Here is an 18,561-nt window from a genome sequence, read left to right on the forward strand (position 1 = left end):
CCTCCATCTTCATAAGAGCCCTGTACAGGAGATACTTCCATTAATTCCATTTTACAGAGGGGGAAATAAGGCACAGAGAGGTTAAGTCACTTCTCCAAAAACACAGAGCTGGAAAGCGGCAGAACCAGGATTTGAACCCAGACTGTCCGGCTCCAAAGTCTACGCCCTTGGGTCCACCTAAGCTCCTGGATGCCAAAACCCTGGCCGAGGGCTACAGAGAATCCTGGGGGTCTGAGAACCCATGCCTGACCTTGACATGCCAGCCCTGCCTTCCAGCTCCCCACGTTCCAGTCTGCCCCACGCCTCTCACTCAAGTGGAAGGGTCTCATGTGGACACACGGGGCTCTCTCGGCGCACAAAGGCATGCTCCCAGAGGCCCCGGGGGCCTGGCTGTCCAGGTGGGTCCCTCTCACACATACCTCCTCGCTGTCTTAGCCGGAGAAGGGTGTGCCCAGAGTTTGGGGCAAGGGCCAGCAGGCTGGCAGCCCTTCATCTGGGGGACCGTTGATGACAGATGTGCTGGTTCACGTTGCAGAGTATACCTGCCGGCAACGGCTGATTCCACATCCCTCCTCTGCATCTGCACCTGGGCAGATTCCGATAAACGCCAGAGTCCTTACTCAGCCCTCCTCCGCCCCATCCCCTCCAGGGCGCCTGTAGGCGCCTCCCACCCCGGGCAGACAGAGCCTGCCCTCTGGCACACCACAGTCCTGACACCTCTCCCACTTGACAACAAACACCTCCTCCCAATCCTGCTGCCGGGAAGTGTGCGGGCAGGGATGCAGACAGGGGTCCCTGGGGACTCTCTGCCTGAAGAACACTAGCTAATGACTCACGTTTACAACTACTTGGCTTCTTCCAAGCCCTGCTCCCCTGGCCCATTGGACCGCCATCCACTTCCCCCGCCCACCTGAGACAGTTTTCCCTGCCAGTACTCACTGCTAATTTGCTCTGTGGCCTTACTTAAATCCTTGCTCCCTTTGGGTTTTGGTTTCCCCAAAGGAAAATTAAAAAAAAGATGGAACTGAGTAAAACCCAAGATCCAGACCTAACAATCTGAGTTTATGAAACCCTCCCTGATAAAAACAATTGGCTGGTAAGCTACCACCCCCTCAAGAGGTCTTAGATGGAGCCAAAGAAAATAATCTCTAATACTTTAATAACAAGCGGCAATGAGATGAAGTGAGAAAGCCCTTTCTGGGGGAAAGAGCACATCAATCATTTTTGCTGCCTGTCACCCTTTCCTCCTGCTAACAGTCCCCCCCTTTTCCTTTAGGGCACCACCCCACCCCACCTCAGTCCCTCTGCTTTGGGGAAAAAAAGACCTCCCTCTCCAGCTCCAAACATGGGCGTGTAATCAGAGCAGTCCATTTCTCAAGCTACAGTGATTGGCTCAGGGATAAACATGTGAGACAAGCCCAGCCAATCAGAGCCCATGAGCATGCACACCACAGCTTTTCCCAGTCACTGGGAAAATTCTCTAATTACCTTCTAAGGTCTCTCCATAAGGTTCCCTTTAGAGACCTCTGGGGAAATTCAAAGGAGCCAGTTTCTCCCCCTCGTGGTGCAGATGACCATCTGAGCCCCAGATAAAGCTGCTGGTGAGTGATGCGAAAGCGCACAAAGGAAAAATGAATTTTATCTCTTGGCTTGCATTCAGACTGGATCTATTAGGGGACCCAAGGGAGGAACAGTAGAGCCACAAGAAGCTCCCTCCCCACTGGCTCTCTGCACCCTCCAGTCCAACAGTAACCCAGTCAACTTATGATTTTTTTTAATATTGTTTTAAGAGAACTTTATTTATTTATTTGGCTGTATTGGGTGTTTGCTGCTGCGCGGGCTATTCTCCGTTGCAGTGCACAGGCTTCTCATTGTGGTGGCTTGTCTTGTTGCAGAGCATAGGCTCTAGGCACGTGGGCTCAGTAGCTGTGGCTCGTGGGCTCAGTAGTTGTGGCACACGGGCTTAGTTGCTCCGTGGCATGAGGGATCTTCCCAGCCCAGGGATCAAACCCGTGTCCCCTGCATTGGCAGGTGAATTCTTAACCACTGCGCCCCAGGGAAGTCCCCAACTCGTGGTTTATTGAGTGCAGGTAAATGACTTTGCGCGGTCGAGCTGATTACAATCCTGTACATACAGAGCAAGCACGTATTAGCAGCAAGCTGGCCCTGGGTCTCCCAACTCCAGCCTCACATGGTTTCCACTCATGAGGACAAGCAACGTAAATGGCTGCACTTTAAGGCTGAACTTGGGCTTACTGCAGTGGGAGGGAAACACCACCCCACCCCCAATCCAAGCCACCCAGCTGAGGCCAAGATGCCAGCACGAGGATCCCTTCTCCCTCCAAGGGACAGAGCGAGGTGGCTCCAGACCAGCCTCCAGGCCTCCCTTGGCCCCTTGGATGGGACAGGTGCCATTTCTTTACCTACCACCCCCAGATGGCCTCAATGACATCTTCGTAAACCTGTGTCCCTTCCTTCTGGCCACTCTGCCTTTGTGTTGGGACAGAGGAGGCATCCATCAGAAGACACCTATGCTCAGCCAGGAGAAACGCCCCGTCCCTGGAGTCAGAGAGACATTTCTGGAACCCAGGCAGGGCTTGTTAAGACTCAGGCCCTGAATCCACGAACGTACAACAGAGACCAGGCTCCCGGCTGCTCCCTGGTGCCAGGCACACAGATAGGAGCGGAAGAGCCAGTATTGGAAGCCAAGGAGTCTGGCTTCAAAAATTCATGCTTCTGGGCTTCCCTGGTGGTGCAGTGGTTAAGAATCTGCCTGCCAATGCAGGGAACCCAGGTTCAAGCCCTGGTCCAGGAAGATCCCACATGCCATGGAGCAACTAAGTCCATGTGCCACAAGTACTGAGCCTGCACTCTAGAGCCTGCAAGCCACAACTACTGAGGCCACATGCCACAACTACTGAAGCCCGCACACCTAGAGCCCTAGCTCTGCAACGAGAAGCCACCTCACTGAGAAGCCCGTGCATTGCCACGAAGAGTAGCCCCTGCTCGCCACAACTAGAGAAAGCTCACACACAGCAACAAAGACCCAATGCAGCCAAAAATAAATAAATAAAATAATAAATCTAAAAAAAAAGAAGACAATAGCATGAAGTGCTTATAACACAGATAGGGTGGGGGAGGGGATATCTTCTTCAAGAGGTCACATTTGAGCTGAAACATAAGAGGAACCAAACATAAAAGCCAGAAGGAAAAAGCATTCCAGGGAGAAGAAACAGTCTGTGCAAAGGCCCTGAGGCGGGAAAGACCATTGTGTGTTGGAGGAAAAGAAAGGCCCCTGAGGGGAATTCCCTTGTGGTCCAGTGGTTAAGACTCCGTGCTTTCACTGCTGAGGGCCCAAGTTCAATACCTAGTTGAGGAACTAAAATCCCGCAAGCTGTGTGGCGTGACCAAAAACAACAACAACAAAAGAAAGGTCTGTGAGGCTGCAGCAGGGTGGAAGTGCAGGGAATGGAGGCAAGTAAGGGGCTTACAGGCCATGGGGAGGCAGATGGCTTTCATACCACATGCAAGAAGGTTTTAACCAGGGATGTGAAATGATCCAATGTGCACTATTTTAAAGAGTATTCTGGCTGCAGCAGGGGAGACTGACAACGGACTGGCAGGAATAGGAGCAGACGCCCGGAGAGGAGGCACCTGCAGCAGGTGAGAGGTGGAACAGCTCCACGTGGAGTGGGGGCCATGCCGGGCCATGTCCCCTCACAGAGCGACAACCTGCCACTCGTCACAAACCTCCCTGTGAAACCACCCTCATCTTCTAAACATCTGTTCAATAACTATCTGAGAACCTACGATTATGTGCTAGGCATTATTCCAAGTGCTTGGCACACAGCAAGGAACAAAAACCAAGGTCCCTGCCCTCATGGGCCCGACATTCTCAAGGAGATAAACAGACAACAAACAGTAAACAGGATGCAGAGGTGAATTATGCAGTATCCCAGCGGGGGACGGGGCTACAGAAGAAAACAGCAGGGTAAGGAGGGTTCGCAGCCCCAAGGCGTGGGAAGGGAACTTCTATATTCAAAAAGAGAGATCCGCTAGCAAGTGAGAGCTGAACAAAGGCCTAAAGGAGGCAGGAGAGCGGGTCACGCACAGGTCACAGCAGGGAAAGAGCTGCAGAAGAGCTTCGTAAAGGCGGCTGTGCCAGTAAGTCTGAGGAACCTCCAGAAGGGCTGTGTGCAAGGTCAAGGTGAAGGGGAGAGCAGACAGGGGTCAGGAGGGGATGGCACCGGCTTCGAGGGCCCACATAAGGGCTCACCTTGATTCGGAGGGGATGGGACGGGCCCACTGCAGGGCTTTAAGCAGAGGAGGATGGTGCTCTGATTGCAGTTTTCATAGGATTCCCTTTGGCTGCTGTGCTGAAAAGCCTGACAAGGGAGCAAAGGCCGACGCGGGGACACCTGCAGGAATCCAGGTGAGGGCTGATGGTGCTTCGGCCCAGCGTGGCGGCTGCAGGTGTGGAGAGGAAGTGGGATTCTGGATCTGTTTTGAAGATGAAGCCATATAACATCCTGATGGTTCAACGTGGGACTTGAGAGAGAGGAAAGGCTGACTGCGAGGCTTTCGGCCTGGGCAGCTGCAGGATGCACGAGCGATGGCCTGAGATGGGAATGTGGCCGGAGAAACGGGGTTCTGGGAGCAGTGATGGGAAGTCGGGCACTGGCTAGGGTAAGCGTGAGCTGCCTTTGACCACCCGGGTTGAGGTATGGAGTTGGCCGCTGGACGCTCGAGGCTGGAGTTCAAGGGGAAAGGTCTGGGCCTGGGCTATCAATTTGAGAGGTACCAGGATGTAGGTGGTGTTTGACGCGTGAGACCGTGTGAGCCCGGCCAGGAAAGGCCTGAGCCCCCGGACGTGCCAATGGCCAGGGGCGGGCAGGGAGATAAGGAAACACCAGCATCTGAGTCCAGGAGAGCAGCCCAAGAGAACACACATTAAAGTGTCTCATTAAAGGACTCATGAAAGAGTTCTTCTAGAAGCTTCCAGCAAAGGTGGAAGGAACTTCACCCAAATTGCCAGGAAGCCAGCACAGGTCAGGCCACTCCTGTTCCTTCCCCTGCCCCAGCACGAAGCAGTCGGAGAACAGGAGGAAACAGCAGGGCGGAAGTGAGAGAAGGAAGCAGGGAAGGAAGCAGACAATGAAGCCGGCTGTGTCCTGGGCCACCAGGGGCCTGGACCTCTGGGTGCGGGGAGGTTCTGACCGGGATGATCCTGAGCTTGGACAGCCTGCGACTTGCCAGCTCCTGGGCCCTGGGAAGCTCCAAAGCCCAGAAGGAACTTTCTGTGTGTTGTTTTTGTTTCTCTTTGCGTTTCAGCTCCGGTGGCCACTCCCAGGGCCAATGGAGGCCAAGGTTGCGTTTGAACAAGCGGGAGGGCGATGAGACATATAAAAGGACGTCTTTTGTCTTCTTCTCTGTTTTTTTGTTTTTTGTTTTTCTTGGCCGAGCCCTACAGTTGAATTCTTTGCACCATACATGTGTTCCTGCGGATGAAGCTACTAGATCTTTGGGGCATAGAAAGACCAGGGTGTGGGGGTGCACCCTCCGTAACCGAATTCTCTAGTTCTAAGACTGCGAGCCAGAACAGTCAGCCTTGGGGCTGAAACCAGCCTCGGGGGTGGCTGGTGACCCCAGGGGCCTCTCTGCTGCTGACCAAGGGCACAGGATCACCCTTCCCCGCACCATGACCGGCGGGAGGACCCACAGTCACTGATGGAGCAGATGTGCCTGTGCGGGCGCTCTGGCGGGACCGACCTGCCCAAGGGACACTCTTCAAAGAGCAGGTCCTTGACACTGACTCGCTTTCATCCCGTTTGCTAGAAGTGGAAGGCGGGACAAGGTGATTCCAGGTAGCTGAGCATCACCAAGTTCTAGCCAATCACATGAGTCACGGACTGGAGGCTCAGCAAATGTGTCATTGGAGGGAGGGAGGGATGGGGGCGTGTCCTGAAAGGGGAGGAGCCAGGCGCGCTGAACACAGCCCCATGCCGGGCCTCGGAAAGGCTGGACCTCAGTGGGCCACACGGCCACACGTGTGTACACACACTCCAACACGTGCAGACATGTGTTGACATGGGTGGCCACATGTCCACATGTGTAGCTATACACTCAACATGCGTCGACACCTGTGTGTCAGCCCACACATACACACATACGTAACAATACGCGGGAACCCATGTGCCAGGCTAACACACGTGGGCATACGTCAACATAGGTGTACACGTGTGTCTGTGCACAAGCACATGCGTGCCATTACAGGGACACCGTGCTCCATGCGGACACATGCTGACACGCACCACGTGTGTGTGCATGCTTCGCACACGGTCACACACAGGCACAGATGGGCGCATGCCAAACACGTGTTCGTGTGTCGCCAGGCACGTACGTACAGCCGGCACACGTGTGCACATATCAACATGTATGTGCACACACAGACAGACACAGTCGTGAAGCCAGAGAAGCAAATCCTTCAGGAGCAAAGAGGGACACAAAAATAACTGACACCAGGGAAACTAAAAATAGCCCGTGGTTTTCAGCTGCGGCTCCAGAGTCACTGAAAGACGCCCTCTCACACGCCGGAGAGATAGGACGCTCCCGGCAGGAAAGAGGAAGAAAAACACAACAGAATCGGAGCACACCTGCCACCCCACTGCCCCCCGAGAAGGGGTCACCCTCCCCACCATCTGGCCACAGGTCACGTCTACAGCCTTGCCCTCCGCAGCCAGATGCGGTCAGGTGCGGTCAGATGCGGTGAGCCCGAGACACCATGATGCAAGCCCGGGGTTTTGTGGAGCCCCAGCTGGAGGTCAGGGCACAGAGCTGGCCCAGCACACCCTGCAGGACAGGCAGGGCCACACTGAGGGTCGCTGGGACCATGGGCCTGGGAGAGGCCGCCCTCCCCAGCTTCCGTTGGCATCTGTGATTTATATGCATATAAAATAAACCAAAAAAAAAAAGGAAACATGCTACTTCCTTATTCGTATAAATGGTTTAATAAACTCGTGGTTGAAAAAAAAATAAGAGCGAGGTGGCGGGAGCTATTTGGATACTAAATGAAGCCAGTGAATACATGTAAAACCCCTAGAACAGTGTCTAGTGCATAATCAGTCTCAAACGGATTGTTATCTCACCCCAACCCCCAGCTTTGAACCAATAGGCAAAGGAGATTTGCCAGAGGGCAGGAAGCACTGGGGCAGGGCACTGCGCTCCTAAAGGCTCTCTGGGTGGCCGGGGCAAAACAGAGTCGCCGACTGGGGGTGGGGGTGTGCAGAGGCTAAGGAAGCAGCCTGACCTCAACGTGCTCTGCATCTGCTCATCCTGCCATCCTACTGTGAACCCAAGCGCTGCTCTGGTCCTGGGGACACTGCAGGGACAGTGACAGGACAGCGCCCGCCCCTGCTCATGAGGCAGAAAGAGCATGCACAAATAAACATGTAACATAAGGGGGGTGACTTTCAGGGACCTGTGCAGATATCTGGGGGATGAACCTTCCGGGCAGTGGCGAAAGCAAGCCAGAGTTTGTTGGGACAAGGCTTGGTGGGTTCAAGGTCTTCAAAGAGATAAGCATGGCAGGTGAGCAGAGCAGCCAAGTGGGGGTGCAGTGAGAGAGGGAAGGAGGGCTGTTATCGTGGGTGGGGGGAACTTCAGGCCACCAAAATGACCCTGGTATTCACTTAGAATGAGACGGGGAAACTCGAAGGGTTGTGAGCAGAAGGGGCACATGATTTGGTTGTCTATGGAGACCAGAGATGAGACTACTGCACTGGTCCAAGCAATGGCTGGAGGAGGCCAGAGTGGTGGAGATGTTGAGAAGGGGTCACAATGCAGATATGTTTTGAAAGTAAAGCCAATAGAATTTGCTGATGGTCCAGATATAGGGGTATCACAGAAAGCATGCAGTCAAGGATGACCCAACGTTTTTGCCTCTACTCTGGAAGGGAACGCATGGAGATATCACTTACTGAGATGGGGACACAGGTGGGAGAAGACTTTGGCAGCTGGAAAAATTCGTGATAAAGCACCCAAGGCTGATTCCAACTAGAAAACAAAAGATAGTGGAGGGGGACTCAGCTTCCCGCCCTGCCCCACCGGCCATGGAGAAGACTACCAGGCCCATGATCGCACCTGGTGAGTGCCTTCCCCTGTGGCCCAACAGGGCCTTCTCTGGTGGACCGGAGACACCCAGTAATTTGGAAATAAACGCCCAGGGACCTGGACCGTACTTCCTAATCCATACAAACACGGGGGGCCATGCGTGCTAGGCTCTGTTCCAGATACAAGAGTGCCCATCCTCCAGGGGTTTGCTTCAGGATTCTCTCTCACACACACACACACACACAGACACACACCCCAGCAAGGTCACTTGGGCAAATCACTCTCTCAAGCGTCTCTCTCCCTAACCGCGGATGATGACAGTGAGACGTGTGTCCCAGAATTCTCCCAGGACTAAACAAGATGACTGACATTTACAAAGATGCCTGGCACATAGTCATCCTCAATGACACTCCCTAGAGCATTTGGTCTGCACACCTCTTGTCCAACCCTACCCACTGGGGGAAAGGAGAAGAAATGAGTCTCATTCTCCAGCAAGGCCTCTCCCAGGGACCTCCACCCACAGGGCCCCTCCGCTGTGTGCGTCCCGCATTCCACATCTAACTCTTTTGCATCTAATTCTTTGGGGAAAGCTATGGATTTGTTACTATTTTTTTTTTATAAATTTATTTACTTAATTTATTTATTGGCTGTGTTGGGTCTTTGTTGCTGCACACGGGCTTTCTCTAGTTGCTGCGAGCTGGAGCTGCTCTTCATTGTGGTGTGTGGGCTCCTCATTGTAGTGGCTTCTCTTGTTGTGAAGCACGGGCTCTAGGCACATGGGCTTCAATAGTTGTGGCACATGGGCTCAATAGTTGTGGCTCACAGGCTCAGCAGTTGTGGCGCACAGGCTTAGTTGCTCCATGGCATGTGGGATTTTCCCAGAGCAGGGCTCGAACCCGTGTCCCCTGCATTGGCAGGCAGATTCTTAACCACTGCGCCACCTAGGAAGTCCACTAATTTTTAACTAAACACATAATACATGAATACATTCTCCCTGTTCAAAAAGAAAAAATATGAGCCTTACGGACAAAGCATGACTACCCCCCCACACACACACCCCAGTCTCCTAAGAGTAACCACTTTTGTCCGTCTGGTGTGCACCCTTCCATACCTTTTTCTGTGCTTTTACATGCACTGATAGAAACCCAGTGAAAAGACAGAGTATTGTTTCGTGGACTTTTTTCTTTTTTTTTTAAACACAAATAGCCTCAAAGGTTTTTTTCAATTAGTAATGTGTTTTTTCTACTTTCCTGTGCCCAAACATAAATGCCTCGTTCCCTCTCTCTAACTTTTACCTAGAAATCCACTGGATGAGGGACTCCTGCTTTACTTCCTACACCCCTATTGAAGTGTAGACCGGATTTGGTGGTCAGGATTCCTGCCCATAACTGCCACGAGCTGTGTGAAGCGGGTACATCCAGAGCAGCTGCACACACGTCACTGCCTTTGTACTTTATCATCTTGCCAGGAAGCAAACTAGATCCGAACCCTGCCTCAGAGCTGAAGACACATGCCCAGGCTCAGAGGTGAAGGAACTGGACCGAGGTCCCCAGCTAGCAAATGGCACTTCCAGATCTGTGAACCCTGAGCTCCGGAAACTGACATCAGTATCAAATCATGTCACATTCCTACGCAACCCCATCAGCCACCTGAGGGATATAAATCACACACACCAGATTGAACCCCCCCCCCCAAATTATAACAATAAATCGGTAATCACCAATAATGGCAGAGATGTGGGGCGGGGGGAGTAGTTTCATACTCTGTGGATGGAACTATAAATGCTCTCGATCTTCGGAAGGGCCATTAGGCTGTGTCCAAATTCAAACCGGACATACCTTCTGGTTTAGAGGCTTCTCTTCTAGAAATGTACCTGGTGAAAGTATTCATCCTTGTACACAGAGAGGTATGTATGAGAAAATTATCAGTCAGTGGAAAAACAGGTCAGTAATCAAGTATACAGCCATTCAAAGGAATACTACGCAGAAGTGAAAAGTGTGATCGATCTATGTATTCTGACATGAAAAATTTCCAAGCAATATCTCTGAATTGAAAGGCAAACTGTGGGCTATTTAGGTGTAGTTTAGTTCAATACAGGTAAACATATATATTAATGTGTCTAAATCCATGCTCGTGATGGACTCCATAAAAGTCCAGAAAGATACTCTCAGATGATGGTGGCGCTATCCCAAGAGAGGAATAAAATGGGGGGAACTTTTTTTCCCTACACTTGAATTTTTCTTTTTTACAAACAAGAATGCATGTCTGTTGTACACATGGACTTTAGTTAACCCCGAAGCATGAAAAAAGTAGAAATCAAAGCACAAGGCCTCCCAAAGTACAATTGGCCTCCCAGTTGTACGTGGACACGGGCAGCCAAAGAAAACAGCAGTAGGCCATCCCTCCCACTCCTAGCGTCTCACCCGCTCGGTCCCCTGAACACAGATGCTCTTCTTCCAAGAGGGAAGGCTCTTGGCCCTGGCTCAGCCTGAGCTGTCCAAGAAGAAGCTGTCGTGGGCTGGGCTCGCCTCCATGTCTTCACGCCACTCAGCCGCAAGCCAATCGCCTTTGGGACATTCACAGAGGATGCTGGGTGGCTCTCACTCAAGTTGAAGCCTGGAAACCTTAGCTCCGGGACAATTAAGGATAGTGGTGCTTTCCTCTTTGGAAGCCCAGAGGGGAGGGGTGGGAAATCAGGCAGGGCATACGTGTGTGCATGTACACACACACACAGACACACACACGGAGACATCCTTCATCTGATTGAGAGCCATTAAAAAATTCAAACAAACAAACACGTGAATTCAGTCTAAGAAGGACTGAGCTGACAAGATTCTTCATTGACTATTAATCCCACTCATCCCTACACCCCCAAAGCAAGAGGCTCTCTGCACAGGCTCACAAGAGGGCACACCATGCTTGCAACACTCGAGTGGTGGTCTCTCCACGGCGCACACGGTCCAGAAACCACAAATTAGGCGGGCATTTACAGCCGGCTTTCAGTGAGATAAAGTTCTCACAGCTACTTTGAAAAGCAAAACAGTTACACCCACTGGCCACCATGGGAGAGGAAGAAGCGGTTCTGCCGCTCTGAGGCTTCCCCACGAAACTTTTTCCCGCCACATCACAGGCAAGGGAAACAAACAAACAAACAAACAAACAAACCACCAAGAGGAACTCGGAGCTCAATGTCACCATCGGCCAGGATCTCCTTGCAATCAGATTACAGGACTTAGTGAGACAAGATTTGAAAACAAAACAAAGCACACAGTGTGGCCAAGGTGACTCAGACAACTGCTCATCCAGGGACCCTGAGAAAAACTAAATGTTGCTCCATCTTTAAAGCCAAAAAATGGCAGCCGGGTCTAAGCAGATGCAGCCTTCATTCATTGGCTCATTGATTCATCCCCCAAGCATCCTGCGCTTGGAATGGGGCACAGACATGAAATGGGGACAAGTCCCCATTCTCAAGAAACTCGCCTAAAGAAGTGGGTTAAGGGAAAAAGAGAGATCAACTAGCAAGTGACAACAGCTGCTCTTTATCGCAGCTCTGCGACTGGCTGGATCTTGGGCCAAGATGAGCCTCCGTTTCCCCTCCCGGCCCTGCAGGTGCTGGTCTTGGCTTCAAAGCTCTGAATGCTTTTACCTCAAGTGTGATACTCTGCAACCTCCCCATCCTTCAGTAACTCCAGGCTCATTCAAACAGGCCGCCCAGACACCCAGGGCAGAGTCTGACAGTCTGAAGGCCAGCTGACAGCTTTAATTTGTCTCCCTGGTTGAAAGGGCAGTGGCATGTAAGGTTAGGATCAGAGGAAAGCTCTCAGGCTGTGGGCTCCCGAAGGACTCTGCTTGGGCAGCCTTGGGCTTCTGCCTGCCCCTGTGTGGAACGGGGGAGAAAAGCGGCTTATCACTGCCAATCTGCATCAGGTAAGGCAGCTTCAGGAGAGGACCAAGCAGCCCATTCCACCTCTGAGAAGAGGTTTGTACTGGGAGGTTCTGGACAGCAGAGACTGCTCTGAGCACCCACCGGCCTGGGCACCCATGTGAGTCTCGCATGCACGTGCACGGAGGGTTCCTGTCCTCCTGCACTCACAGGAAACAAGTATAGCGCACCTCTGGTTTCACCACACACTGTCACAGGCTGCTGTAGAAGAGGCAAGAAGCACGTGAGCCCACTCCTGGGCTCCTCCAGGCAGCACCAGACACGCGGCCACACTCCAGGCCCACCTTGGACCCCAGAGCCTTAAGGTGAGGTCAGGCTTCCAGGGGGTCTCTCATTCAAGCTTCCCCAACCCGGGCCTGCGCCTCCAGCAAAAGCCCTGGGTGCCCTCCTTGGCTCCCAAACTCAGCCTGCGTCCTGGGTCGGGGAGGTTCCTGAGAAGGTGGCCAGCTGCCCCTCCTCATGCCTGGTCTCTCCGGTGCTCAGGGGCCCCGGTGCTCAGGGCACAGATCCCCGCGCCGCGTCGCCAGCCCGCCGGCTGCGCGCCCGGCCCTCCTCGGCGCCCGGCCCCCTCCAGCCCCGGACAGGACCGCGTGCACCGACCCCCCCACCCCGCCCCGCGGCCGGGCCCCTCACCCACCTTGAGGACCTGCTGCTTGATGATCGATGGCACCATCACGATCATGATAACGCCTAGCACGGCGCACAGCAGCCCGACGAAGCCCAGCGCCGCGGCCACCCGGCGCGCTCTAGAGCGGCTGCCCATGCCTGCGCGCCCCGGGGCCCGCGCGGTGCTCGCGGGGCTCCGCGCCTGTGGAGGGACCGAGACGGGGACGGAGGCGACACAAGCAGCGACTGCGGGGACGCGGGCCGCAGCGCACGGAGGAGCGGCCCGGCAGGTGGCCAGCGGTTTTATGCGCCATCGGCGGGGCGGACCGCCTCCTGGACGCCCAGGGCACCGGGATTCGGGCCCGCGCTCGCGGGCGGGGGCGGCGGGGCGGGGCCTAAGTTAGCCAGGGGCGTGTCCGGGGCGGGGCGCGGATCAGACGGCCCGGTGGGGGCGGGGCCGCCGCCGCCGGCCGCGCGCTCTCGCTTAGGTTCCCGCGGGAGGAAGCCCTGGAGGCTGCGTGCACCGTGTGCGACGTTGGGCTCAGCTCCCCTCCACCTCCTACCGCTCCTCCTCTTCCTCACTGCCAGCTGCCCCCCGCTCACCCCTTTCTCCGATTCCCCCTTCGCATCTTCTCCCTCCACCTCCCCCTGCCTCCCTCACCCTCCTCCTTCCTTCTTCTCACCCCCTCGTACCCTCCTTATTCCTCTTTCTCGACCGTCATCTTCGTTCTTATTTAGTAGCAATTTCCCAACGCTGGCAGGAATCCCAGGGTTCCTTCCCCCACCTCTGGACCTCATCTCCCCACCTCCCCGCCCCCGCCCCGCCCCTACAACCCCCTACACACATACACGCGCGTGCGCACACACACATTCTACTGCAGCCTCTGTCTGCCTCGGGACCTTGAACACCCCCACCCCCACCCCCCCGCCCCCGCCCCCAGATATCCGCCCGGCCCCTTCCTTCACGGCTGCTCGGCCACCTTATCAGAAAGGCATTCCCTGCCACCCTGTGTGAAATGAAATAGCGGCCGGCTCGCCCCCCCCCCCCCCATCCTTATCACCGGGCATCACCTGGCATGTCCCATATTCATTTGTTCTTGCGGTCTGACCATCGCCTAGGCACTAGAATGCTACAGGCAGAAGCTTTGTCCCTTGATTTGTCCCAGACCGCTGCCTGGCTGGGAACGGTCTCTCACAGGAACGTTTTAAAATGAATCAGCGAGGGGCCTTCTAGGTGGCAGGCCCTGTGCTAAGTGCCTTGCCCACAGCGACTGCATTTTACAGATAAGGAAACAAGCACAGAGGGTTAGGTCAACAAATCCAAGTCCCTGCTTTCTAATGAACAGGGAGACAGACGATGTGCAAGTGAGCAAATGAATGGTGGATTGCAGATAAGTGCACTGAGAAAATAAAACAGGGGAGGTGCGCCCCTGCAGTCCTCCACAGACCCCACCTGTCAGCTCCTAGTGCCTGCAGCCCCCCCCCCCACCACCTCTCATTGAGTTCCAGACCCCTGATGTAGGCCAGTTCCCTCATTCTCTAGTTGCGATCACGCAGGGATGGGAGAGCAGTGTCCCCCACACTTGGGTAAGGGAGGCCAGTCCCTGAGGGCTCAGAATAAGGCTTTCTGAAACTCTTCAACACTGGAAGGAAGCAGCTTTCTCCCAGGCCCACCCTTAAGCAACACTGCCTGGCCTGAGTCGGTATTTATCAAGCACCTACTGTGACCGGCCAGGGTCTCCCAGGTCACCCTAGGAGACCCGACATTGTTCAGGAGCAGGGACCCAACCCCTGAGCTAGATCAAGGTGGCTGGGTCAAAGGTGGCTAGATCAGGTGGCTGTGGTGTCAGCTAGGGACAGGTTCCAAGAAGGCCATACTCCAGGGTTTCTTACCCTAGAGTCCTGGGGAAAGTGGCTTGGCCCTCTCTGTACCTCAGTTTCTTCACCTGTCAAATGGGGATAATAAGAGCCTCTCTCTGAGGGCTGTTGCGAGGATTAAATGAGTTGGGAAGATGTGACAGTGCATAGAGCAGTGCCCCAAGGTGAGAGTACCACAAAGCTAGCTGTTCTTGTTGCTGCTGCCTGAGATCCTAACTGACTTGGCTTCTGGTCACCTTTCTGCCCCCATCTCCCTGCCTCTCCTTCTTGTTCTCCGTACCCCAGGCTTCCCAGCCTTCTTTCTGTTCCTTAAACAGCCCCAGGTTTTCCAGCCACAGGGCCTTTGCACTTGCTGTTCCCTCTGCCTGGAATACTCTTCCCCTTAGACCTGACTCCTTCTCCTCCTCCTCCAGGACTCACTTCAAAGTTCACTGCTTAGAGAGGCCTTCCCTGTTTAATATGTCCAAAATGAAAATCCCAACCCACCAGTCGCTCTCCATCAAATTACCCCATTTTATCTGAAATTGTCTTATTCATTTATCTGCTTACTTCTTTCTCTCCCCAGCTCCCAAGAGAGAGAAGCCGGTCTATTTTTGCAAATGGATGTATTTCCAGCATCTGAAACAATGCCTGGCACCTAGGACATACTCAATAAAGGCTTGAAATAATTAATTCTGTAATGAATCAACCAACTCATTAATTCATTAATATAATTTCATCAAATTCCTTAAGGGCTTCAGCGACCATCAGCTGTGGGGATTGTTTGACGTTTGCTGACTTTTGTCGTTCTTAGAAATTAACCAGTTAACTAGAATCCGGGGTCTGTACTCACCCTGACACCACCCCCTTCTTTGATATCCAGCCTCCCTCAGCAAGGACTGGCTCGCCTTGACCATCTCACCCAATCTAACTTTCAAGTCTTCAAGGTCCAAATGTACGTGACGCTTACCCAAGAGAGCCCCCAAGGCCACGGCAAGAGTGTTCTCATGTCACGCCACACTGTCACTTGACAAGAGAGAAAGGCAGAGATGAAAGGATGTCTGAGGCACGTGACCAGCAGTGACCTCGTTGGGGGGACGTCACATCCGATGGGGGAAGGGGAGGGAGCAGTGAGCTAAGAAGCTGGAGAGAAGACTTCATCATGTTTCAGAGACAGGCTTTGCCAAGATGACGCAAGACACTGAGACAGAAGGAAAAGAGATTAATGACAGTAAAATATCAACGCAAATCCCAGAGAGAGCCTGTAAACACCAAGTCACGTGACCTTCCTCCTCAGCTCAAAACCCTCCCATGATCTAAAGGCAGTTGGTGGGAGTGTTGGTAGAGAGATGGAGAGATTGGGACCCTCACACACTGCTGGTGGGATTGTAAAATGGGGCAGCCGCTGTGGAGGACAGTCTGGAAACGGCGCCTTAAAAGAGTAAACACAGAGTTACTATCAGTCCCTGCAGTTTCCCCACAGTTCCCCCTCTGGGTATACACAAGAGAAATGAAAACTGTCCACACAAAAATTTGCCCATGACACAATCTTTGCAATAGCCAAAAGGTGGAAGCAATCCAAATATCCCCCAGCTGACACATACATAAATAAAATATGGAATATCCCACAATGCAATATTATTTAGCATTAAAAAAAATGAAGTACTGAGACGCCCCTGGTGGTGCAGTGGTCAAGAATCCGCCTGCCAATGCAGGGGACACCGGTTTAGCCCTGGTCCGGGAAGATCCCACATGCCTTGGAGCAACTAAGTGCCATGTGCCACAACTACTGAGCCTGTGCCCTAGAGTTCTCAAGCCACAACTACTGAGCCTGTGCTCTAGAGTCCGCAAGCCACAACTACTGAGCCCTCGAACTGCAACTACTGAAGCCTGCAAGCCTAGAGCCCATGCTCTGCAATAAGAGAAGCCACCGCACTGAGAAGCCCACGTACCGCAAGGAAGAGTAGCCCCCACTCACCACAACTAGAGAAAGCGTGCAGCAATGAAGACCCAATGCAGCCAAAAATTTTTTAAAAAGAAAGAAATGCTGAAATTTTTTAAAAAGAAAAAAAAATGTAGTGCCGATACATGCTGCAACACGGATGACTTTGAAAGCATTACCCTAAGCAAAGAGGCAGTTACAAAAGACCCCATACCGTATGATTCCATTTCTGTGAAAAGTCCAGAATATGCAAATCCAGAGAGACCAAAAGCAGATTACAGCTTGCCTAGGCTGGTGGGGGCAGAAGGAATCGGGAGTGACTGCTAAGGGTTCTTTTTGAGGTGATGGAATGTTCTAAAATCGATTATGGAGGTGGTTCACAGCTCTGTGAATATACTAAAATCCATTGAATTGTACATTTTAAATGAGTGGGTTGTATGCTATATGGACTATAGCATAATTGAATTATATGTCAATAAAACTGTTATAAGGAAAATGACAACAAAACTTTCCTATGGTTCCCACCTCACTCAGAGTAAAAGCCAAAGTCCTCACCGTAGCCCACAGGGTCACCCTCATCTCCCTGACCTCGGGTTCCTCTCTGCCCCAGCCCACTCTACTCCAGCTCCTGGGTGTTCCTTGAACCTGCTGCCTTGCCCCTGCCTCAGGGCCTTTGCACTTACTGGTCCCTCTGCTGGACTGCTCTTCTCTCAAACCTCCACGTGGCTCACCTTCCCTTCCTTCAAGTCCTTGCTCATGTGTTATCTTCTCAGCAAGGACTTCCTTCCTATCAACATTTCTCAAATCACAATCACACCCACAATACCCCCATCGCCCTGCCCTGCTTTATTTTTCTACATGCTACTTACCACCGTCCAACACCCTACATTATACCTGTATTTGCTTGTTTTATAAAGTCTCCGTGAGGGCAGGAATCTCCCTATTTTGTCCATTGCTGTATCCCTAACTCCTAGAACAGTGCCTGGAACACAGTAGGTCCTTAATCAATAAGCATTAATAAACCATAGCTATAAGGGCCCAATGGTTAAGAACCTGCAGCCAGGTTGCATAGCTGGGTGGCCTGGGGCAAGTTGCTTAACATCTCTGTGCCCTGGCTTCTTCCTTATCTATGCGGTACAGGTAATCTCAGCAGTGCCCACCTCCTGGTGTAGTCACGGGAGTAAATGAGCTAATCCTAATCACACACTTAGCAAGGTGCCCGCGTTACGTGGGATCATCGCTGCACGCAGGCTGCAACACGTTGTCCACCCCATCCCAGCCCAGGAAGAATTATTATTACTCCCCAGGGTAATGTGTGAGAAGTATTGCAGAGAAGATGAATGGCTTGATTCAAAACAGTTCTAGCCAGTTAGCGGCAGGGCAGGGATGGAAGCAAGTCTCTTGGCTCTAGAGCTCAGATGTGAATCACTAGTCTCTTTGCTGAAGCGAAAGTGGAAAGAGGGAAAAAGAGCAAGTAGTTGGGTAGAGGGAGGCGAGAATGAGAGAAAGCATAGGGGAAAAAAAAAGCCAATGAGCAAGAGGAAACATTCGCGTTTGGCCACATCTGCCACCTAGGTCACCCCTGGGTGGAGGCAGACCCAGAGCTCACATTCGCTGGTTTTATTCACTCGGTCGATATTGACTGACCACCTACTTAATGCCGGGCACTCTGCTAGGTGCTGGGGACCCAGCAGTGAACATGACAAAGCTCCCTGGCCTTGCAGACCTTCCAATCCAGCAGACAAGCAAGATCACTAAATGGTAAACATAATCATTGGTAGATTTTATAACATGCCAGGGCTGTACTGTCCAATACAGGAGCCACTGACCACCCGCGGCGACGGGACCCACAAAATGATGCTCTCTCCACGTGAGAGCTGCTGTGTCCTACACACGCCATGTTTCAAAGACTTACTGTGAAAGAAAGATCATAAAATATCTCAATATTTTTATATTGATTGCATGTTGAAATGACAACATTGGGGTATGTTGGGCTAGGTAAAAATATACTACTGAAATTAATTTTGCCTGTTTCTTTTTACTTTTTAAAATGCAGCTACTGGGGTTCCCTGGCGGTCCAGTGGTTAGGACTCCTTGCTTTCAC

The 18,561-nt window shown here is 52.7% G+C and overlaps 1 protein-coding gene across 2 annotated transcripts in view; it reads right to left on the reverse strand.

The window, feature by feature from the left end:
- Positions 1–13,010, reverse strand: part of SCARB1 (scavenger receptor class B member 1) — an 88,619-nt gene extending 75,609 nt beyond the window's left edge. For both annotated transcript variants that reach the window (XM_057745268.1, XM_057745267.1), the window contains exon 1: positions 12,690–13,010. In XM_057745268.1, coding sequence (XP_057601251.1) covers positions 12,690–12,815 — 126 coding nt within the window. In that variant the 5' untranslated portion in view covers positions 12,816–13,010. The remainder of the gene's footprint in view (positions 1–12,689) is intronic.
- Between the last annotated feature and the right edge of the window lie 5,551 nt (positions 13,011–18,561).

The sequence above is a fragment of the Hippopotamus amphibius genome, chromosome 8 (genome assembly GCF_030028045.1).
Source record: "Hippopotamus amphibius kiboko isolate mHipAmp2 chromosome 8, mHipAmp2.hap2, whole genome shotgun sequence".
NCBI lineage: Eukaryota > Metazoa > Chordata > Mammalia > Artiodactyla > Hippopotamidae > Hippopotamus > Hippopotamus amphibius.